This window comes from Rana temporaria, chromosome 8, assembly GCF_905171775.1.
Source record: "Rana temporaria chromosome 8, aRanTem1.1, whole genome shotgun sequence".
In the NCBI taxonomy this organism is placed as follows: Eukaryota; Metazoa; Chordata; class Amphibia; order Anura; family Ranidae; genus Rana; species Rana temporaria.
Genome location: NC_053496.1, coordinates 167,755,449 through 167,780,197, shown reverse-complemented (window position 1 = coordinate 167,780,197; position 24,749 = coordinate 167,755,449). Strand labels below are relative to the sequence as shown.

At 48.5% G+C, this 24,749-nt stretch overlaps 1 protein-coding gene across 1 annotated transcript; it reads right to left on the bottom strand.

Annotated features, from left to right (window-relative positions):
* Nucleotides 1-6,464: 6,464 nt before the first annotated feature.
* LOC120909930 (zinc finger protein 12-like) lies at nucleotides 6,465-24,225 on the bottom strand. The gene is made up of 10 exons (XM_040321747.1): nucleotides 24,058-24,225; nucleotides 23,907-23,961; nucleotides 23,701-23,795; nucleotides 19,756-19,853; nucleotides 16,864-16,957; nucleotides 16,692-16,790; nucleotides 15,016-15,113; nucleotides 14,763-14,874; nucleotides 8,051-8,143; nucleotides 6,465-7,002 (listed from the first exon to the last, which is right to left on the bottom strand). The coding sequence occupies exons 3-10, from the start codon at nucleotides 23,729-23,731 to the stop codon at nucleotides 6,512-6,514; spliced, it is 1,116 nt and encodes a 371-aa protein (XP_040177681.1). The 5' UTR covers nucleotides 23,732-23,795; nucleotides 23,907-23,961; nucleotides 24,058-24,225; the 3' UTR covers nucleotides 6,465-6,511.
* Between the last annotated feature and the right edge of the window lie 524 nt (nucleotides 24,226-24,749).

Here is a 24,749-nt window from a genome sequence, read left to right as displayed (position 1 = left end):
ATACCAACAATGGGGCACTATTCCTCCCAGTGATACCAACAATGGGATACTATTCCTCCCAGTGATACCAACAATGGGGTACTATTCCTCCCAGTGATACCAACAATGGGGCACTATTCCTCCCAGTGATACCAACAATGGGGCACTATTCCTCCCAGTGATACCAACAATGGGGTACTATTCTTCCCAGTGATACCAACAATGGGATACTATTCCTCCCAGTGATACCAACAATGGGGTACTATTCCTCCCAGTGATACCAACAATGGGGTACTATTCCTCCCAGTGATACCAACAATGGGATACTATTCCTCCCAGTGATACCAACAATGGGGCACTATTCCTCCCAGTGATACCAACAATGGGGTACTATTCCTCCCAGTGATACCAACAATGGGATACTATTCCTCCCAGTGATACCAACAATGGGGCACTATTCCTCCCAGTGATACCAACAATGGGGTACTATTCCTCCCAGTGATACCAACAATGGGATACTATTCCTCCCAGTGATACCAACAATGGGGCACTATTCCTCCCAGTGATACCAACAATGGGGCACTATTCCTCCCAGTGATAACAACAATGGGGTACTATTACTCCCAGTGACATCAACAATGGGGCACTATCCCTCCCAGTGATACCAACAATGGGGCACTATTCCTCCCAGTGATACCAACAATGGGGCACTATCCCTCCCAGTGATACCAACAATGGGGCACTATTCCTCCCAGTGATACCAACAATGGGGCACTATCCCTCCCAGTGATACCAACAATGGGGCACTATTCCTCCCAGTGATACCAACAATGGGGCACTATCCCTCCCAGTGATACCAACAATGGGGCACTATTCCTCCCAGTGATACCAACAATGGGGCACTATCCCTCCCAGTGATACCAACAATGGGGCACTATTCCTCCCAGTGATACCAACAATGGGGCACTATTCCTCCCAGTGATACCAACAATGGGGCACTATCCCTCCCAGTGATACCAACAATGGGGCACTATCCCTCCCAGTGATACCAACAATGGGGCACTATTCCTCCCAGTGATACCAACAATGGGGCACTATTCCTCCCAGTGATACCAACAATGGGATACTATTCCTCCCAGTGATACCAACAATGGGGCACTATTCCTCCCAGTGATACCAACAATGGGGCACTATTCCTCCCAGTGATACCAACAATGGGGCACTATTCCTCCCAGTGATACCAACAATGGGATACTATTCCTCCCAGTGATACCAACAATGGGGCACTATTCCTCCCAGTGATACCAACAATGGGGCACTATTCCTCCCAGTGATACCAACAATGGGGCACTATTCCTCCCAGTGATACCAACAATGGGGCACTATTCCTCCCAGTGATACCAACAATGGGATACTATTCCTCCCAGTGATACCAACAATGGGGCACTATCCCTCCCAGTGATACCAACAATGGGGCACTATCCCTCCCAGTGATACCAACAATGGGGCACTATTCCTCCCAGTGATACCAACAATGGGGCACTATTCCTCCCAGTGATACCAACAATGGGGCACTATTCCTCCCAGTGATACCAACAATGGGGCACTATCCCTCCCAGTGATACCAACAATGGGGCACTATCCCTCCCAGTGATACCAACAATGGGGCACTATTCCTCCCAGTGATACCAACAATGGGGCACTATTCCTCCCAGTGATACCAACAATGGGGCACTATTCCTCCCAGTGATACCAACAATGGGGCACTATTCCTCCCAGTGATACCAACAATGGGATACTATTCCTCCCAGTGATACCAACAATGGGGTACTATTCCTCCCAGTGATACCAACAATGGGGTACTATTCCTCCCAGTGATACCAACAATGGGGCACTATTCCTCCCAGTGATACCAACAATGGGGCACTATTCCTCCCAGTGATACCAACAATGGGGCACTATTCCTCCCAGTGATACCAACAATGGGGCACTATTCCTCCCAGTGATAACAACAATGGGGTACTATTACTCCCAGTGACATCAACAATGGGGCACTATTCCTCCCAGTGATACCAACAATGGGGCACTATTCCTCCCAGTGATACCAACAATGGGGCACTATTCCTCCCAGTGATACCAACAATGGGGCACTATTCCTCCCAGTGATAACAACAATGGGGTACTATTACTCCCAGTGACATCAACAATGGGGCACTATTCCTCCCAGTGATACCAACAATGGGGCACCATTCCTCCCAGTGATACCAACAATGGAGCACCATTCCTCCCAGTGATACCAACAATGGGGTTCTATTCCTCCCAGTGATACCAACAATGGGGTACCATTCCTCCCAGTGATACCAACAATGGGGTACTATTCCTCCCAGTGATACCAACAATGGGGTACAATTCCTCCCAGTGATACCAACAATGGGGCACTATTCCTCCCAGTGATACCAACAATGGGGCACTATTCCTCCCAGTGATACCAACAATGGGGTTCTATTCCTCCCAGTGATACCAACAATGGGGTACCATTCCTTCCAGTGATACCAACAATGGAGTACTATTCCTCCCAGTGATACCAACAATGGGGCACTATTCCTCCCAGTGATACCAACAATGGGGTTCTATTCCTCCCAGTGATACCAACAATGGGGTACCATTCCTTCCAGTGATACCAACAATGGAGTACTATTCCTCCCAGTGATACCAACAATGGGGCACTATTCCTCCCAGTGATACCAACAATGGGGCACTATTCCTCCCAGTGATACCAACGATGTGGCCATGTTTACTCCCACTGATGCCACAGCCAATAAAAAGCATGGGATCAATCGTGCTTTCAAGGGGTAGAGGAAAGACCCGGGGTCTTATAAACCCCCAATATCTCCATAAAGAGGACATGTCATGCTATATTGCTACCACAAGGGGTGTTTACATTTCTATTGACAGCAAAAAAAGGGGTAAAGAAAAAAATGAAAAGGACAATGAATAAAAAAAATAAAAAAATAAATAAGTATATAGAAAACAATAATTAAAGGGCCCCCGTCCTCCCCATGCTCGTGTGCCGAGGTGAATGCATACGTAGGTCGTGCACGCTCATGTAAACGATGTTCGCACCGCACACGTGAGGTATTGTAGAGGAAGCAATTAAACTAACTCTAGACCTCCTCTGTAACTCTACACAGGTCACCGGAAAAGATTTTTATAGCGCCCCCTATAGAGTTTTATTAGTAGGGCAGTTCGTTGCCATTCCATGAGCGTGCGCAATTATAAAGCGTGACATGTTCGGTATCTATTTACTTGGCTTAACATCATCTACCAAAGGGCATGGGCATCCCTCAGACCGCAGGGTGGGCAGTACATTCTTAGAGAGTAGTCTTGCGCATTTGGCTGCGGGGCTCCCGGACACCCCGCGAGAGCGCCGGGCGATCTCCCGGCTGGGTCTGTCACTCAGCCACAGACAAAGCAGCCCGATGGACCGAATGGAGTATGGCCATGGGGGCCGCTCTGTCTTCTGTCTGTGGCCAGGGGAGGGGACGGAATTGAGCCGGGAGCGCTGTGCTGGTGGACACTGATGGGCTGCACTGGTAGGCACTGATGTGGTGACCATCGGCGTGCGCACTGGGTGTGCCAGGTGAGCCCAGGCACACCCTAATCACTCTGTGCAGCACAGATTCCCCCTACTGCCCTGGTTCCCATCTTTCCCCGCACAGCGCTGCCAGCTTCCCTCCTCTTCTATCGGCTGTTGCTGCTGGGATGTTTTAGGAGTGGGGGAGGGGCCAGTAAATGTGATTTACCGGCTCCTTCCCTTTCTGAATGAACATCGTGAGTGATCGGTAGTTTGTGTGTTTGGGCTTTGGGGTGCACACCCTAATGCAATAGGCTGCGCACACCTATGGTGGTGACACTTATGGGCTGTACTGGTGGGCACTGATGGGCTGCACTGGTAGGCACTGATGTGGTGACACTGATGGGCTGTACTGGTGGGCACTGATGAGGTGGCACTGATGGGCTGCACTGGTAGGCACTGATGTGGTAAAACTGATGGGCTGCACTGGTGGGCATTGATAAGCTGCACTGGTGGGCACTGAAGGACACTGATGGGCTGCACTGGTAGGGATGTCCGTCTTTACATTTTGGCTCCCCTCTCTCCAGCCTTCCTTTCAGGTGTCGGTTGCTTCTACATTATCTGTCATACGGTTTTCCTGTCGCTGGGTCTCTATTGGCCGCCCCCTTAGTTGGCCTGATTTTGGACATCCCATTGGTCAGGGATTATTTACCATCGATGTGTTCTGCAATGGACGATGAAGAAAACAAGATTTTGTACTTCCCATAACAATATTGTTCAGTGCGGCTGTCCAGAGACAATCTTTGTTCCTGAAATCTGCCCCCCCCCCCCCCCCCCACAATACAAGGTCAGTATCTGCCTCCTGGACTGCAGTGTCGGCTCAGAGAGGAGACAATCATATAAACCCTTCACTGTGTTCGCAACTGCCCAACGCAGGTCAGCCCCTGCCGCAGCCTTTCACCTTATGGCTTGAATAGAATGTCCAATCCAGTGATCAGTGGAGGAGAGGAGACTGAGGAAATGCTTTCTTCTGTCTGCAGCAGAATGATGGCATCTTCTCAGCCTAGGCAAAGTCACTGGCCTGGGGCTCAAGGTGACTAGGAAAGGATGGCTTTATTTTACCTGTTAGAACATTTTCCTTTAACCACTTAAGGACCGGACCAATATGTTTCTAAATGACCCAAGGGGTTTTTACAATTCGGCACTGCGTCGCTTTAACTGACAATTGCGCGGTCGTGCGACGTGGCTCCCAAACAAAATTGGCGTCCTTTTTTCCCCACAAATAGAGCTTTCTTTTGGTGGTATTTGATCACCTCTGCGTTTTTATTTTTTGCGCTATAAACAAAAATAGAGCGACAATTTTGAAAAAAATGCAATATTTTTTACTTTTTGCTATAATAAATATCCCCCAAAAACATATATAACATTTTTTATTTTCCTCAGTTTAGGCCGATGCGTATTCTTCTACCTATTTTTGGTAAAAAAAATCGCAATAAGCGTTTATCGATTGGTTTGCGCTAGGGTTGTCCCGATACCACTTTTTTAGGACTGAGTACAAGTACCGATACTTTTTTTCCAAGTACTCGCCAATACCGAAACTTATTTTTAAATGTGTCCCCAAATGCAGCCATGTCCCCCACATATGCAGCCATGTCCCCCCCATATATGCAGCCATGTCCCCCCCATATATCCAGCCATGTCCCCCCACATATATCCAGCCATGTCCCCCCCACATATGCAGCCATGTCCCCCCACATATGCAGCCATGTCCCCCCACATATGCAGCCATGTCCCCCACATATATGCAGCCATGTCCCCCCATACCTAGATGCCGCCGCCGCATGGTTAAACAGAGTGCGGGGAACATCACAGCTTTCATTTGAATAGCTGTAGTGTTCCCGCTGCGCCGCATATAGACACTCCCCCTTGCTCGGGATTGTACAGATCCGTCCAATCCCGAGCAAGGGGGAGTGTCTATACGCGGCGCGGCGGGAAACACTACAGCTATTCAAATGAAAGCTGTGATATTCCCCGCACGCTGTTTAACTATGCGGCGGCGGCGTTGTTGCGGTATGCGACGGAGTCGGCAGCGGCATTCGTTGCGGGGGGGGGGGGGCAAGTATTCTATTTAGGCATCGGGGGTATTTGCGGGAGTACAAGTACTCCCGCAAATACTCGGTATCGGTCCCGATACTGGTATCGGGACAACCCTAGTTTGCGTAAAATTTATAGCATTTACAAAATAGGGGATAGTTTTATTATTTATTTATGTTTTTACTACTAATGGCGGCGATCAGCGATTTTTTTTCGTGACTGCGACATTATGGCGGACACTTCGGACAATTTTGACACATTTTTGGGATTTTTGTCATTTTCACAGCAAAAAATGCATTTAAATTGCATTCTTTATTGTGAAAATGACAGTTGCAGTTTGGGAGTTAACCACAGGAGGCGCTGTAGGAGTTAGGGTTCACCTAGTGTGTGTTTACAACTGTAGGGGGGTGTGGCTGTAGGACTGACGTCATCGATCGAGTCTCCCTTATAAAAAGGATCACTCGATCGATGCAGCCGCCACAGTGAAACACGGGGAAGCCGTGTTTACATACGACTCTCCCCGTTCTTCAGCTCTGGGGAGCGATCGCGAGGGGGCGGCTAGAAACGAATAGCCGCGCCCTCGTCCCGGATCGCTCGGACAGCCACGGGAACCGCCGTATGTCTGGGGGGGGGGGGGGGGGGGGGAGTCCGATCGGACCCCCGACCCACGTCTAGGCAGGGACGTACAGGTACGCCAATGTGCCTGTACGTGCCATTCTGCCGACATAAATGTACATGCGGCGGTCCGGAAGTGGTTAATAAAACAGGAATATGGAACACAAACGTGTGAGTTTTATTTATTTTTTGGGGGGGGGGGGGGGGCAAGATTTTCTCCCTGGGTAACATAAACCCACATTCACATGATTAGTATGGCTTCAATCCTATATGAACTCTTTCATGTCTTCTAAGATACAATTTTTTAAAGAAGCTCTGGCCACATTTGGAACACGTGTAGACGTTTTCACTGGTATGCGCTCTCTGATGCGTGGTTAAAATCCGCCTCGTGTGAAAGCGTCTCCCACACTCATTACAGGAAAAGGGCTCCACCTCGCTGTGCGTTCTCTGATGCTGATCCAGATTGGATTTATGAGAAAAACACTTCCCGCATTCCGAACACAGAAAGGGCTTCTCCCCCGTGTGACTTCGCTGGTGGACGGTGAGGCAGTATTTCCGAGCGAAGCATTTCCCGCATTCCAAACACGAGAACGGCCTCTCTTCTTTCAACGATCCTGGCTGGTGATTTGGCGCGACAACTTCTTCATCTGAAGCGCAGGCTGCGATATCGTCTCTTGCAATTTCGCCGTCTGAAGATGTAGCGGGATATTTTTTCATGTTGTCAAATCTGTATTGTCCGTCTGCAAGAAATGAAGGTGAATGAGATCAAAAGCTTAAGCCCCGGACCATTTTGCAGCTAAATGCCCAGGCCAGGTTTTGCGATTCGGCACTGCGTCGCTTTAACAGGCTTCCCCGTGCTTCACTGTGGCGGCTGCATCGATCGAGTAATCCTTTTTATAGGGAGAATCGCTCGATGACGTCAGACCTACAGCCACACCCCCCTACAGTTGTAAACACACACTAGGTGAACCCTAACTCCTTCAGCGCCCCCTGTGGTTAACTCCCAAACTGCAACTGTCATGTTCACAATAAAGAATGCAATATAAATGCATTTTTTGCTGTGAAAATGACAATGGTCCCAAAAATGTGTCAAAATTGTCCGAAGTGTCCGCCATAATGTCGCAGTCACGAAAAAAAAACGCTGATCGCCGCCATTAGTAGTAAAATAAAAAAAAATAATAAAAATGCAATAAAACTATCCCCTATTTTGTAAACGCTATAAATTTTGCGCACACCAACCGATAAACGCTTATTGCGATTTTTACCAAAAATAGGTAGAAGAATACGTATCGGCCTAAACTGAGGGGAAAAATTTTTTTATATATGTTTTTGGGGGATATTAATTATAGCAAAAAGTAAAAAATATTGCATTTTTTTCAAAATTGTTGCTCTATTTTTGTTTGTAGCGCAAAAAATAAAAACCGCAGAGGTGATCAAATACCACCAAAAGAAAGCTCTATTTGTGGGGAAAAAAGGACGCCAATTTTGTTTGGGAGCCACGTCGCACGAGTGCGCAATTGTCAGTTAAAGCGATGCAGCGCCGAATCGCAAAAAGGGGCAAGGTCCTTAACCTGCATAATGGTCCGGGTCTTAAGTGGTTAAAAGATACATGTCACCATGCAATCTTGTGATGGAGAAATGTACAGCTTTACCCCACCCCACCACTTTACAGTCTTACCCCACCACTCCACCCCCAGTTAAGGCAAAACAGTGATCATTTTAGACAGGGAAAGAAGACAAAAGCGGATAAGAATGTGTGTCTTGTATATGTGCTTAGTAGATACCTACCCATGCCGATCTCTAGAACAGCTTTTCCTTTTGTGTTCACAGGTCTTTCTTCCTCCTCCTCAGCTTTGACGTCTCTCTGAGGGTCTCCGGGGTCTGTGAATAAAGATGAGAGTGAAGCCCCCTGTACTGAGATGTATGAGAGACCCCAGAGAGTGTGTAGGGTAACAGCTCAGCTGATCCCCCACTCAGTAGTAACCCCCAGCTCTGCTGATCCCCTGGTTTTCTGATCCTCCTGGTCACGTCTCTTGGCTGGTAACACACAATGACATGATGTGAGGAGGAGAGCCGGAGTCTAATAGAGGCTGATGGCTCCTGACCCCCCCACTGGGCATATACTGTCTCCCCATTACGGTCTACTGACAGAGGAGGGGGGAGAAGAAGAGATTGTTGTAGTGACTGAACAAGGAGAATCTGGGACTCTTCTCTGGATTCAGAGGGGGGAGGGGGTGTTCTGCTGTCGGAAATGACATCTTACATTAAAGTGAGAAGCGGGGGGTGCCAACTTCTTACCTCTTCTCCCATGCAGCCAGCGAGTTAAGAAGTTACTTCTCACCAGGCAGGGCCTCTAGTAATTTGGGGGGCCCTCCGCATCTTTGCGGGGCCCCAAGTGGCTTGCATAGTGTCCCAAGCGTGTCACGATCCTACGGGGTAAAATGACCGCACCAGCCAAGCAGACTCTGGCTGGAAAAAGCGCCCAGAGGCGATTCAGTTTGCATGAGTTGCGCTATACAAGTCTTTCATTCATTCATTCATTCATAGTGAGCCTATAAGGCGGATCGGCCCTGGCTTCTGACTCCCCCACTGGGCAAACACTGTCTCTCCATTACTGTCATGGTCTTACCTCTCTCCTGTCTCCTTCGTTTGACATGTGCTGGCGGCCATCTTGGTTTCTGGGACTCTTGTAGCCTCCCACCCTGCGGCTCCTCCTTCCCACTGGGAGGAGCTGGATGCCTGGCTCACATATATAGGAGCTCTGTGGCTTCAGTTCCTTGCTTGGTCCTCCTGTGTTCACATGCTTCTAAGACTGCTGCTGCTTCTGGTTCCTGATCCTGGCTTCGTCTGACTTCCCTGCTGGTTCCTGATCCTGGCTTCGTCTGACTTCCCTGCTGGTTCCTGATCCTGGCTTCGTCCGACTACCCCTCTGGTTCCTGACCTCTGGCTTCGCAAGACTCTGTTTAACCATCCGTTTGGACTTTTGCTTTACAGCTTGATTTTCAATAAAGCCTTCTTATTTTCACTTATCTCTTGTTGTACGTCTGGTTCATGGTTCCGTGACATTAGGACCAAGCCATGAATTCTGACGGTACAGGGCCATTCTCGCTACCCACGCTGGTTGCCAGACTTGATCAGCAGGATTACCTGTTGGGTCAGTTCGCCGTGGCGTTGCAAACCCTGCTTGAACGCACGGCTCATTTCGCTCCCGTTGCCGATGGGTCGGTTGTCGCTCCTGGGCCCGCTCCTACTGCCGCTCCGGTTGTTGCGCCAGAGTCTACCCCGACACCTGTTGTTGCGCCTGCGGTGTTTCGGGGTATGACCGGTTCTGCCCCCCTTCCACAGCGATTTGGGGGAGAGCCAACTCAGTGCCGAGGTTTCCTTAACCAAGTGGGCATTTATTTCGAGTTGCTGCCACATGCCTTTCCCACTGAGAGATCAAAGGTGGGCTTCTTGATCTCGCTGCTCTCGGACAAGGCCTTGGCCTGGGCCAGCCCTTTATGGGAGAACAACAATCCGGTGGTTGCCGAGTTTTCCGGTTTTGTTGCTTCTCTTCGGAAGGTATTCGATGTGCCGGCTCGCGCCGCCTCTGCTGCGAAGCTCCTTATGTCCGTCAGACAGGGTTCACGATCCGTAGCCGAATACGCCATTGAGTTTCGTACCCTGGCAGCAGAGGTGGGCTGGAATAATGAGGCTCTGGTCGCTGCTTTCTCTCATGGTCTCTCGGATGCCTTGAAGGATGAGGTTGCAGCTAAGGACCTACCAGTGGAGCTCGAGGCTCTTATTTCTTTCCTGATTTTGATTGACACCAGACTCAGGGAGAGACCTTCCTTTAAGGAGAGCCTGCGGAGGCCTCCTAACAGCTTGGCGCCTACGTTTGCTGTCCCACCCGTGCCTCCCTCTCCTCCCACGCCTCCTGGGGTTGACTTGTCTGGGGGTGAACCCATGCAGCTGGGGTTTGCTCGCCTGTCCGAGGGGGAGAGGGTACTCCGGAGACGCGAGGGCCGATGCACGTACTGTGGTCTCGGTGGGCATTTTCGGTTGGCATGTCCGAACCGTCCGGGAAACGCTCGCACCTGAGATCCTGTCGGGGGCAGATCTTGGGTGGAGTCTCCTCGTCCCCGGTTTCCCGTGTTGATAAACCACTGATCACTGTTGTCCTCTCCTGGGTCGGGGGCTCGGTGACGACCCAGGCGTTGGTGGACTCTGGTGCTGGTGGTTTTTTCATTGATAGTGAGTTCGCTGCCGCCAATTCCATTCCTCTGCAGGCTCGAGGTTCCCCGCTGGCTCTAGAGGCGATAGACGGCAGACCCCTCCAGCCGTCACACGTGACTCATGAGACCCTTCCAGTGGGGATAGCCATTGGTGCCGTTCACAGAGAGTCAGTCTGCTTCCAGGTTATTTCGTCTCCACACTACTCGGTGGTCTTGGGGTACCCCTGGCTCCAGAAGCATAATCCGACTTTTGACTGGAGATCGGCCGAGATCCTCTCATGGTCACCACAGTGTGGGGCTAGTTGCATCCATGGGCCTGTCAAGTTGCTGTGTACTTCCTCGGACTCTCTGTTGCCTCCTGAATACGAGGAGTACCGGGATGTATTCGATAAGGTGCGCGCAGTTGCCCTACCTCCGCACCGCCCATACGATTGTGCCATAGAGTTACAACCTGGTGCCGTTCCTCCTCGCGGCAGGGTCTATCCACTGTCGGTTGCGGAGAATGAGGCCATGGAGGAGTACGTGATGGAGGCGCTGTCCCGTGGTCACATTCGCAAATCCTCGTCCCCGGCAGGGGCTGGATTTTTCTTTGTGAAAAAGAAGGGCGGTGAGTTGAGGCCTTGCATCGATTACAGGGGCCTTAATCGCATCACGATCAAGAACGCTTACCCGATACCCTTGATTTCCGAGCTGTTCGATCGCCTTAAGGGGGCCACGGTCTTTACCAAACTCGACTTGAGGGCGGCATATAACCTGGTAAGGATCAAGGCGGGCGATGAGTGGAAGACCGCGTTTAACACCAGGACCGGTCATTATGAATCCTTGGTTATGCCCTTTGGGTTGTGCAATGCGCCCCGCAGTCTTTCAGGAATTCATCAACGATGTTTTCCGTGACCTGTTGCAGCAGTGTGTGGTGGTCTATTTGGATGACATCTTGGTATACTCTGAATCCATGGAGGCCCACATTCTGGATGTCAAGCGAGTGTTGCAACGGTTACGAGAGAACAAGCTGTTCGGTAAGCTTGAGAAATGCGAATTTCACCGATCCCAGGTAACCTTCTTAGGTTACATCATTTCCGCTGAGGGGTTCTCCATGGACCCTGAGAAGGTTTCGGCTGTCTTACAGTGGCCTCAGCCCAGTGGTCTTCGTTCCTTGCAGCGCTTTTTGGGCTTCGCCAATTATTATCGGAAGTTCATCAGGGACTTCTCCATGCTGGCCAAGCCTCTCACGGATCTGACCAGGAAGGGCAGTAATTCCCAGGTCTGGCCGCTCGAGGCCATCCGGGCTTTTGAGGCCCTAAAATCCGCCTTTGTGTCGGGCCCGATTCTGTCTCATCCCAACCCTGGGTTGCCCTTTGTCCTCGAGGTGGACGCATCTGAGACGGGAGTAGGCGCCCTTCTGTCTCAGCGTAGAACACCAGAGGGTCCGCTGCTTCCTTGTGGGTTTTACTCCCGGAAACTGTCACCCGCGGAGTGCAACTATCAGATTGGTGACAGGGAGTTATTGGCCATAGTGCAGGCTCTCAAGGAGTGGAGGCACTTGCTCGAGGGCTCCGTGGTTCCGGTTCTCATCCTGACGGACCACAAGAATCTGACCTACCTTTCTGAGGCCAAGAGATTGACACCACGTCAGGCCAGATGGGCTCTGTTCTTGTCACGTTTTAATTACGTGGTCTCCTACCTACCCGGTTCCAAGAACATCAGGGCGGATGCCTTATCACGGCAGTACTCCGAGCTGTCCAGGGAGGAATCTATACCGACTTCGGTCATACCTCCGAATCAGATCCTGGCCGCCATTCGTACCAGCCTGACCTCTCCCCTTGGTGAGCAGATTTTGGCGGCTCAATCTGGTGCTCCCTCTGGGAGACCCAACGGCAGATGTTTTGTGCCTGAGGAGTTGCGCACTCGGTTGTTGCGAACCTACCATAACTCCAAGACCGCGGGGCATCCTGGTAAGAATCAGCTGTCCTGGGCTGTTTCACGTCTGTTCTGGTGGCCTTCCCTACGTTCCGACATCGCCGCATATGTAGCGGCATGCTCCGTTTGTGCCCAGAGTAAGTCCCCTCGGCACCTTCCGTTGGGCCTGCTGCAACCCATAGCCACCGGGGAGCGCCCATGGTCACACCTGGGGATGGATTTCATTGTGGATCTCCCTGCATCCCGAGGCCATACGGTCATTCTCATGATTGTGGATCGGTTTTCCAAAATGTGCCACTGTGTTCCTCTCAAGAAGTTACCCTCTGCACAAGAATTGGCCACGATTTTTGCCTGGGAGGTCTTCCGGTTGCACGGTTTGCCCAAGGAGATAGTGTCGGATCGGGGGAGTCAGTTTGTGTCCAGGTTCTGGCGCGCCTTTTGCTCCCAGTTGGGGATTCATCTCTCCTTCTCCTCGGCCTACCACCCTCAGTCCAATGGGGCCGCAGAACGATCCAATCAGGCCTTGGAGCAATTCCTTCGTTGCTATGTCTCCGATCACCAGGACAATTGGGTTGACCTCCTGCCTTGGGCTGAGTTTGCCAGGAACACGGCGGTGAACTCTTCCTCTGGGACGTCTCCCTTCATGGCCAATTATGGGTTCCAACCTGCCGTGTTACCGGAGGCATTCTCTCCCCAGGATATTCCGGCTGTGGAGGATCACCTTTCCGTCCTACGCGCCTCTTGGGTACAGATCCAGAGGTCCCTTGAGGTCTCTGCGCAGCGCCAGAAACTCCAGGCTGATCGCAGACGAGCGCCTGCTCCTTCCTACCAGGTCGGAGACCGTGTATGGTTGTCCACTCGCAACCTCAACCTTCGAGTGCCCACTCCCAAGCTGGCTCCTCGCTTTGTTGGTCCCTTCCGAGTGCTTCGCAGGGTAAACCCGGTAGCCTATGCCCTTGCGCTTCCTCCTGGCATGCGGATCTCCAACGTGTTTCATGTCTCCCTGTTGAAGCCACTGGTGTGCAATCGCTTCACTTCCTCGGTTCCTCGGCCTCGTCCGGTCCAAGTGGGCAATCATGAGGAGTATGAGGTGAGCAATATCCTGGACTCACGCCTGGTCCGCGGTCGGGTACAGTTTTTGGTCCACTGGCGTGGTTACGGTCCAGAGGAGCGTTCCTGGGTTCCCTCCGCAGATGTCCATGCTCCTGCCTTGCTCCGAGCCTTCCACGCACGTTTCCCTCAGAAACCGTTTTTTGCACAGCGGAGGAGGGGCCCTTGAGGGGGAGGTACTGTCATGGTCTTACCTCTCTCCTGTCTCCTTCGTTTGACATGTGCTGGCGGCCATCTTGGTTTCTGGGACTCTTGTAGCCTCCCACCCTGCGGCTCCTCCTTCCCACTGGGAGGAGCTGGATGCCTGGCTCACATATATAGGAGCTCTGTGGCTTCAGTTCCTTGCTTGGTCCTCCTGTGTTCACATGCTTCTAAGACTGCTGCTGCTTCTGGTTCCGATCCTGGCTTCGTCTGACTTCCCTGCTGGTTCCTGATCCTGGCTTCGTCTGACTTCCCTGCTGGTTCCTGATCCTGGCTTCGTCCGACTACCCCTCTGGTTCCTGACCTCTGGCTTCGCAAGACTCTGTTTAACCATCCGTTTGGACTTTTGCTTTACAGCTTGATTTTCAATAAAGCCTTCTTATTTTCACTTATCTCTTGTTGTACGTCTGGTTCATGGTTCCGTGACAATTACGGTCTACTGACAGAGGAGGGGGGAGAAGAAGAGATTGTTGTAGTGACTGAACAAGGAGAATCTGAGACTCTTCTCTGAATTGAAACTGCATTCACACCTGAGTGACGCAACGCGTTTGGCACCAAAGTAGCTTATTTGTCTTTTTTGGCAGCGAATCAAGTGCATTTTTGCAGTTTTTTTTGTTTTGGGTGCCTTTAAAAAAATAAGAGATTGTTGTAGTGACTAAACAAGGAGGATCTGGGACTCTTCTCTGGATTGAGATTGCATTCACACCTGAGTGACGCAACGCGTTTGGCACCAAAGTAGCTTATTTGTCTTTTTTGGCAGCGAATCAAGTGCATTTTTGCAGTTTTTTTTGTTTTGGGTGCCTTTAAAAAATAAGAGATTAGTCATTACAACAAACAAGGAGGATCTGGGACTCTTCTCTGGATTGAGATTGCATTCACACCTGAGGGACGCAACGCGTTTGGCACCAAAGTAGCTTATTTGTCTTTTTTGGCAGCGAATCAAGTGCATTTTTGCAGTTTTTTTTTGTTTTGGGTGTCTTTAAAAAATAAAAGATTGTTGTAGTGACTGAACAAGGAGGATCTGGGACTCTTCTCTGGATTTAGTTCTTATTACTCACCTGTGCTGATCTCTGGAGGGATTTCCACCTTCTCGCACGGCTCATCACCCCTCACATATGTCCCTTCAGCTTTCTCGGTCACTTCAGCTTTGATATACTTCAGCCTTTTATACTAAATAATACACAAATCAGAGATGGAACGTCGTATTTTTGAAGAAAAAACCAAACACTATAACAGATATTCAGTAGCAAGTAAGACTCTAAACAGATTATATAGAAAATATCATTCTACAAGAACCACAGTATCACCTACCTGATAACAGCGCAGGTTTTTCTGACGTTCCCGTGTGAAATCCGAAGAAAAAAGAGGACTGGGACATCTCTCTGGTGGGTTCCCATTACTGGATCCATCTGTAGGAAACACACACTGACTGAATACATTGTTTCTATGTCTTTATATTAGACCAGTGGTCATCAGCCCTGTCCTCAGGGCCCACTAACAGGCCAGGTTTGCAAGATAACTGAAATACATCACAGGTGATATAATTTGCTGCTCAGTGGTTGCAGCATTCTAGTCTGCATCTCCCCCAAGGTAATACATAAAATCTGACCTGTTAGTGGGCCCTGAGGACAGGGTTGATGACCACTGGATTAGAGCAGTGTTTCCCAACTCCAGTCCTCAAGGCACACCAACAGGTCATGTTTTCAGGATTTCCCTCAGATGAAACGGCTGTGGTAATTAATAAGGCAGTGAAACTGATCAAATCACCTGTGAAAAATAATGGAAAGCCTGAAAACATGACCTGTTGGTGTGCCTTGAGGACTGGGGTTGGGAAACACTGGATTAGGGGAGGTGTTTATCTAGGTGGGGGGAGAAGAAGAGATTGGTGTAGCAACTCAACAAGGAGTATCTGGGACTTAAAGCGGAGTTCCACCCAAAAATTGAACTTCTGCTTTTTGGAACCCTCCCCCCTCCGGTGTTTTGCTCCCACTTCTGGGCATAGATACCTGAGCCACCCACGGGTACCTACTCCACTTCCAGCACCTTCCCCATCCTCCCTGCTGTCTTCCCTTACCAAAGATGGCGGCACCTCCACCCGAGAACTGAGCGATAGGTCAGCTTCGGGTGCCGACATCGCAGGCACCCTGGACAGATAAGTGTCCTTATTTTAAGAGTCAGCAGATGCAGTATTTGTAGCTGACTTTAAAAAAATAAAATAAAAATTGGCGGGACTCTGCTTTAACCACTTAAAGCGGAGGTTCACCCAAATAACATGTATATAAGATCATATTCTTTATACTTCTACTATGTACAGTATGCCCCCTTTTTTTTGGCTCTACATACCTTATTATGGCTATTTTCCACCCGGCTTCCGGGTACCGACTCCCGCGGGAGTAGGCGTTTCTATGCAGAGGCGCAATGTCACCTGGGACTTCGCCCAGATGATTGACGTCCTTGAGAAAAAGTTCCCCCCCCCCCCCCCGCGCCCGTCACGAGAGTCACGGAGTTTCCGAAAGTAGCCAAACTGCGAGTCAGCTCTATACGGCGCCTGCACAGTCAGCTCTACGCGGCTCCTAGTCGGTGTGCAGGCGCCGTGTAGAGCTTGTTTGCAGTTCGGCTACTTTTGGAAACTCCGTGACTGTCGTGACGCGCCTACGCAATAGGCCGGCGCGGGGGGGGGAACTTTTTCTCAAGGATGTCAGTTCATAGACACGAATGCCGGACTTGGTCCCAACCCCGGCACACGCGTCATTGGATTTGATTCACAGCAGCGGGAGCCAATGGCTGCTCTGCTATCAATCTATCCAATCAAGAGCGGGGACCCCCGTGCAGGGAGGGACACCGTCAAGGGAAATATAAGGCTCAGATAAATAAAAGGAAGGAGCTGGGGGGCCGGTCACTGCCAGAAGTTTTTTCACTTTAATGCATAGGATGCAATTAGGGGGAAAAAACAGGTTTACAAGCCCTTTTAAGTAATTACTACTTACTTGTGCTGATCTCTAAAGGGGTTTCTTCCTCTTTTATGTTAAAATGTCCTTTTTCCTCTTCTTTGACTTTCTCATGAATAGCTCGGGGGTCCCCGGGTTCTAGGAATAAAGAGAAGAGTGAAACTCCCGATACCGAGATGTATGAGAGACCCCCAGAGAGTTTATGGCTCACCTGTGCTCTCCTCCTTACACAGCTCATCACTCCGCATATGTGGCTCTCCTCTCTCCTCTTTTACTTCAACTTTAATATTCTTTAATTTTTTTAACTGAATAAAACAAACAAAAAAAAAAGACTCAGTAGTACTTATCTGTCTCCTTCTTGCTCACTCACCACTAACAATCAGAATTCCACACCACCATTTTTTTTATTAATTGTCCAGCCAGCTTCTCTCTTTTTCTGCCCCGCCCACCGATGACGTTTGCACCTCATCTGGCGCATGCACCATATCACATTACAATGATCTGCTGATATTTTTATTTTTTTTAACCACTTCGGCTGCCACATGACCGGGCCACTTTTTGTGATTCGCCGCTGCGTCGCTTTAACAGACAATTGCGCGGTCGTGCGACGTGGCTCCCAAACAAAATTGATGTCCTTTTTTCCCCACAAATAGAGCTTTCTTTTGGTGGCATTTGATCACCTCTGCTGGTTTTTATTTTTTTTTGCGCTATAAACAAAAATAGAGCGACAATTTGGGAAAAAAAGCAATATTTTGTACTTGTTGCTATAAAAAATATCCCCAATTTTTATTTTTTAAAAGGCTAACGTTTTCCTCAGTTTAGGCCGATACGTATTCACTGGTAGCTCCTCCCCATAACAGGTAGAATCACTCCCTAGGACACACTTAATCTTTTCAGCGCCTAGTGGTTAACCCCTTCACTGCCGGTGTTATTTTCACAGTAGTCTGCATTTTTATATCACTGGTCGCTGTATAAATGACTCGATCTCCGCCGGTGTCCCGCGGTCGTGTCACAGAGCTGAAGAACGGGGAGATGTTAGTGTAAACACAACATCTCCCAGTTCTTCTTAGTGACAGGTCACTGATCGTCTGTTCCCTCTCATCGGGGACAGTTAGAAGCACTCCCTAGGTCACACTTAACCTCTTCAGCGCCCCCTACAGGTTAACCCCATCGCTGCCAGTGTCATTTTTACAGTAATCAGTGCATTTTTATAGCACCGTTCGCTGTATAAATGACGGCTGTGATCCAGTAAGAGGAGAGAGAGCGGAAGAGACGGAGTACTGCATGCTGCTGGAATATCATCTCCATGAAGAAGAGGAAATTCGATGACATTACTGTTCAAAGCCTGTTTTAACATCAATCTGGTGAGTAGACATCCTTGAGGGGACATTGTCACTGGATTTTCGCATGTTTTGCTCGGCTCACGAGTGATATCACCAATCATGGACAGTTGAAATTGTCTTGAAGAGCACCCCTTTCTGTCACGGAATATTTGTGCACCCTCTGATCTCTGGAGAACTTTCTTACCTTCATTTATCTCTTTGAATGTGAATGAGTGATCGGATTTCGGAATGTTCTAATCACTAGCGCTGCTGTATTTTATTGATAGAGACTTTTGATGATTTTTATCATTATTTTTATCACTATTTTACTATGTATACATATAACTTTTTTTTGGTTAAAAAAAAAAAAAAAAAATCGATTTGCTGAAAATCTGAATCGATTTGACCTTGCAACTCGATTCAAGATTCAAATCGATTTTTTCCCCAGCCCTAGTTTGCGCAAAAGGTAAAACAATGGAATATTTATTTATTGTTACTTTTTTTTTTTACTAGTAATGGCGGCGATCAGCGACTTATAGCAGGACTCTGATATTGCGGCGGACAAATCTGACACTTTTTGGGAACCAGTGACACCAAAAAGTGCTAAAAAAATATGAACGGTCACTGTACTAATGACACTGGCTGGAAAGGGGTTAACATCAGGGGCGATCAAAGAGTTAAACGTATGCCAAAGTTGTGCTTTCTAACTGTGAGGGAGGTGCTTTGACTAGAGGAAGGCTTAGCAGAAACACAGGATCAGTACCTTCTCCTCTGACAGAATGACAATCTGCCTCCAGATCGTCATTCTGCCTCTGTACTGTGTAATCGGTGAGCGCCGGCAGACGTCAAGTTTGTGGTAAACGTCGCTGGGCTCCCGCTGTGCGCCCCAGACCTGGAAGCGTCAGATCACATACTAGGTACGTGATCTGGCACAGAGTGGCCGCCCTGCCACAGTATATGTACGTGGGGCGATCTGCAAGCCATTAAGCCAGGGGTTGACAAATTTGCTTGGAATCTAGGAGCCAGCTAAAAAAGTTAGGAGCCAGAAAACGCGCCCCGTCCCGACGAGCTTGCGCGCAGAAGCGAACACATTCGTGAGCAGCACCGCATATGTAAATGTGTTCAAACCACACATGTGAGGTATGGCCGCGATTGGTAGAGCGAGAGCAATAATTCTAGCCCTAGACCTCCTCTGTAACTCAAAACATGCAACCTGTAGAATTTTTTAAACGTCGCCTATGGAGATTTTAAAGGGTAAAAGTTTGTCGGCATTCCACGAGCGGACGCAATTTTGAAGCGTGACATGTTGGGTATGAATTTACTCGGCGTAACATTATATTTCATAATATTAAAAAAATGGGGATAACTTTACTGTTGTCTTATTTTTTTAATTAAAAAAAGTGTAATTTTTTCCCAAAAAAGTGCGCTTGTAAGACCGCTGCGCAAATACGGCGTGACAGAAAGTATTGCAATGATCGCCATTTTATTCTCTAGGGTGTTAGGATAAAAAATATATATAATGTTTGGGGTTCTAATTAGAGGGAAGAAGATGGCAGTGAAAATAGTGAAAAATAGTGAAAAATTACATTAGTTTTGCTGTTTAACTTGTAATACCAACGGCCACCACCAGATGGCGCCAGCTCACCTTCCAAGCCAAGTCGCCAGGACCCTATTTCTAGTCGCCATGGCGACCTGGCGACCGGGATTTGTCGAGCCCTGCATTAAACAGATTACTTTGCAAATATACAATGCATTATTCTACAGAAAAGTATTCCATCTACCTGATCCTCCTGAGGGATCTCCTGATGTTCCTGTGTGGAGTCCCGGGAATACAGAGGACGGGGACATCTCTCTGGGGGATTTCTGTTACTGGATCCATCTGTAGGAAACACACACTGACTGAATACATTGTTTCTATGTCTTTATATCAGAGGATGCAGACATCTCAAGTATCCCGCAAGTTGCAGGCGTCTCCCGCATATCTGCGGCGGCTCCCGCACACCCAAAGCACCTCGCGATCTACCGGGAATGCTCGGTGCAGCAGGGAACAGCTGTGATCACCGATCTCCTGTATGTAGATTTTTAGCTGACAGCCGCTTCTCCTTCTCTCCCTTCCTCCCGCGGGTGTCAGCTAAAAACCTATACAGGGAGGTCGGTGATCACAGCTGTCCCTCCTGCTGCATCGATCATTCCCTGCTGTTTCCTGTGTGCTCCTCCCCCAGCCCCCCCCCCCCAGTGTTCTTTTGCCGCTCCTGTGCGCCTCCTCTACCGCAGCCGGCACCCCTCCTTTCCCGCCAGCTGCGTGGGGGGTGGGGGACCTGTCAGGACTTGGACACAGTGGCCCGGATTCAGATAGGAGATACGCCGTCGTATCTCTGAGTCCGGCCGCCGTATCTATGCGCCTGATTCAGAGAATCAGTTACGTATAGATATCCCTAAGATTGGTCTAAGTGTCTTACACCGTCGTATCTTAGGCTGCATTATCACGCTGGCCGCTAGGTGGCGCTTCCGTATAGTTGCGCGAGGAATATGCAAATTAGGTAGTTACGCCGATTCAGAAACGTACGTCCGGCCGGTGCATTTTTTTACGTCGTTTGCGTAAGGCTTTTTTCGGCGTATAGTTACCCCTGCTAGATGAGGCGTAGCTAATGTTAAGTATGGCCGTCGTTCCCGCGCCGAGTTTTGAAATTTTACGTCGTTTGCGTAAGTCGTTCGCGAATAGGGCTGGACGTATTTTACGTTCACGTCGAAAGCAATGACGTTTTGCGGCGGATTTTTCGAGCATGCGCACTGGGATTTTTTCACGAACGGCGCATGCGCCGTTCAAAAAAAAAACTTCAAATGCGCGGGGTCAAAGCAAATTTTAATAAAACACGCCCCCAACATCCCCATTTGAATTAGGCGGGCTTACGCCGGCCCACATACGTTACGCCGCCGTAACTTAGGGCGCAAGTTCTTTCTGCATACGGAACTTGCGCCCAAAGTTAGGGCGGCGTAACGTATCAGAAAGATCCGCTGATCTTTCTGAATCTGGCCCAGTGAGCGAGATCGCTCCTGTGTCCTGCGATAACTGAGCAACTGTGTTTACTCTGCTCAGTTTATGAATGAACAGGAGCCATTGTCTCCTCTCCATTCATCTTTAGTGCTGAGAAAGGGACTGGGGAATGTGTCCTCAGTCCCTTTGTCTGTCTCAAAGGGGAGATGTCAGGGATCTCACCAAAGCCCCCTCCCCCAAAAAAAAAATTAAAATTCTAAAAGCTTAAAAAAAATTAAAGTGGAGGTTCACCCTAAAACAATTATATAACATTACATCCAGCATACTTGCGACACGAACAGTATGCTGGTATTTTATTTTTTTCGCCGTACATACCGTTCTATTGTTATTTCCCCCCCGGCTTCCGGGTTCTGATTCCCGCGGGCGTTCCTATTCAGAAGGTAGATGATTGACGTCTGGTGAAAAACTTCCCAAGGCGCATCACCAGTTTTCCGTAATTAGCCGACCTGGGAGTTGGCTCTATATGGCGCCTGCGCAGTTACCTCTACACGGCGGGCGCAGGCGCCCTATAGAGTCTACTCGCAGGTCGGCTATTTATGGAAAAACTGGTGACGCGCCTTATGGGAAGTTTTTCACCAGACGTCAATCATCTACTTCCTGAATAGGAACGCCCAGTCCCGCAGGAATCAGAACCCGGAAGGGAAAAAGGGAAAAAAAGGCAAGGGACAAACCATCAAGGGTGGGGGTGGAGGAGGGTGGGTAAGGTTTATATTAACTGAATTAAAAGAGATTATGTAAAATAAATAACTAATAATACTGAAAAAAAAGTAAAAATATATAAAATAACATTTGAAATACCACAAATGATGCAAAACCAAAAGTGGAGACGGAATTATGATTAAAATCATGAGCAAAGTCTCTTGCTGTGGTTGAGTCTGAGGTGGGAAGAAAAAAATAAATAAAAAGAACCCGGAAGCCGGGGGGAAAATAACAATATAACGGTATGTACGGCGAAAAAAAAAAAAAAAAATACCAGCATACTGTTCATGTCGCAAGTATGCTGGATGTAATGTTAGATAATTGTTTTAGGGTAAACCTCCACTTTAACTACTGACACCACTCACCCAACACTGCCCCCCTCCCCTCAAAAAGCATTGAAAAAAAAAAAATATATATATTAAATTTAAAACAAAATTGAATTGTAAAAAGAAAAATCCAATTATTAAAAATAAAATAAAACTACTGACACCATCCATTGCCATATAGCACCCACCGACCACTGCCCCCTACACAAGTAATTTAAAGAATTGTTTGCCGCCCGCGGGGGGTGGGGAATGGGTTGTGGATTTACGGGTGCCAATTAGAGGTCGACCGATATGGGTTTTTCTCTGACCGATGCCGATATCTAGAAATCGGGGCGGCAGATATATGATGCCGATTTTTGTGGCCGATTTTTTTATTTTTTTTTTGGTGGCACTGGCTCGAATAAGTACTGAAGCACGGTGCGAAACGCGTTAACCTTTTCCTGATTGTTTGCTGTGGCGTGTGATGTTCTGTGACCAGTTTTAATAAAAAGGAACGTTTTTGGAGTGCGGCTGTCCCAGCTTCTTCCCTTCAATTTGGCTCGTGGCACTGGATGGCACTAATTGGCACTGGAAGATGGCACTAGCAGAAGGCACTGATTGGCAGGTGGCACTTATTTGCACTAAAATAAAAAGAAAGGAGGGCGCACCGACCTTGGGCATTACCACTTAAAATTTAATAATAAAACAGAATAAAAGCAATGGTCATACTCACAAACGTAAGTAAGCGCTTTTCAGACAGCTGGACTGGACCTCACGGCGCCTGCCAGTAGAACTTCAGACTTATTGGCCCTGGCAGGTTGCACTGGATGGCACTAAAAGATGGTACTAGCAGATGGCACTGATTGGCAGGTGGCACTGGCAGGTGGCACTAACAGGTGGCACTGGCAAGTGGCACTGACTGGCAGGTGGCACTGGCAGGTGGCACTAACAGGTGGCACTGGCAAGTGGCACTGACTGGCAGGTGGCACTAATTGGCACTGGATGGCAATAGTTAGCACTGGCAGATGGCACTGGTTGGCATTGGCAGGTGGCACTGATGGCTTTAGTTGGACCTGGTAGGTGGCACTGGATTGAAGGTGGCACTAATTGGCAGATTTTTTTTTCAGGTTGGGATGTCTGGAGGATGTGTATCTAGGTGGATCCTCAGTACTCTTCTCTCCTTTACAAGAAATTATTATTATTATTATTATACACGATTTATATAGCGCCAACCGTTTACGCTGCGTAAACTGTTGGCGCCATATTAATCGTGTATAATAAGGATGGGCTCCGGTGTGTTCGCATAGAACACGTGCAGAGTCCGCCAGGAAGTCGGCACCTGCGCTGCGCTAATCACAGCCAGGCAGACATTGTCCGATGCTCGGCTGCAGAGATCGGGAAATGTCTGCCTGGCTGTGATTAGCGCAGCGTGGGTGCCGACTTCCTGGCTGGCTCCGCACGTGTTCTATGTGAACACGCCGGAGCTCATCCTTAGTATCTAGGTGGATCCTCAGTACTCTTCTCTCCTTTAACAAGAAATTATTATTATACACGATTTATATAGCGCCAACCGTTTACGCTGCGTAAACTGTTGGCGCCATATAAATCGTGTATAATAATAATAATGTAGACAATGTAGAAATGAAAATAAAGGAGTCTCCTCTTACCTGGTGATGCGAGGGCCGGCTGGCTCGCCATATTAACGTCTCTCTACAGGCTCCCACTCCGAACGCGGAAATAAAGGACGGAGATCCGTGTATCCCTACAAATGTTTTTGTTTTTCTGTGTATCAGAAATAACTTCTCCAATATAAAGTTCACAATCTAATGAATCAAATAATACTTTAAAAAAATAATAAAAAATATAAACTAACCGGACAGAGTATAGTAGAACGGGACCACATCTGGGTCTGGCTGTCTTTAATGTTCCTAGAAAAAGAGAAAAAAAAAAACATGCTAGATTTTTTATTTATTTTTTCTAGCTTCATGGTAGATAAGCAGCTAGCTGCATTCTCACATCCACACCTTCAGTTGTAAACATGGTCTTTTGGGCAACCCTATATGTAGTGTTGGGGTATCCTTCTCTCTTCCTCCTCTCATAACAGGAACCATTATTACCCCTTCCCCTCTGCTCACTCCTCACCAGGAAGTTTCGTTTAAATTGTAAGAGCTGCTGTTTTTTTTCTTCTTGGGCTACAATAAAATGGCCGCCATCCTTCCAATGGCGCAAGAGCTGCTGTTTTTTCTTCTCGGGCTACAATAAAATGGCCGCCATCCTTCCAATGGCTCTCCCTATTTATCATATTAGTAAACAGCTGGCGTATGCAACATAATAAAGCTTATAATACTAACATAAAATATGGTCTGCTTTTAAAATTCGATTTAAAAATAAATAAATAATCCGCCCAAGCAGTGCTATAAGAAAATGGCAGTCGCCCTTCTGAATGGAAAAGTCCTCTAGCGGTTGCTCTGAGTGTAACCAACCAGCGGGCGTGGATTCAGTATAGGGGCGTGTCAGAGTCTTTTGTGCGTTTCTCCCCATCACAGGTTGCTCCGGAAGTGACGTTTTGTCGCCGCCATCTTGCTACACCCCGCACTACTGTACATTAATGATAGAGTGTGAAGGGGGCAAGCGGACATCTTGTTACACCCACCGGAGTTTTAGATTTCACAGTTATTTTCAACACAAAACGGAGCGTATATGCTTAAATACAGTA

Coding starts and splice junctions, on each gene's coding strand:
- LOC120909930 (XM_040321747.1), bottom strand. CDS start 23,731: ATGGCGAGCCAGCCGGCCCTCGCATCACCAG. Junction 16,791..16,863: donor GTGTAAGGAGGAGAGCACAG/GTGAGCCATAAA, acceptor CTTTATTCCTAG/AACCCGGGGACCCCCGAGCT. Junction 14,875..15,015: donor AAAACCTGCGCTGTTATCAG/GTAGGTGATACT, acceptor TGTATTATTTAG/TATAAAAGGCTGAAGTATAT.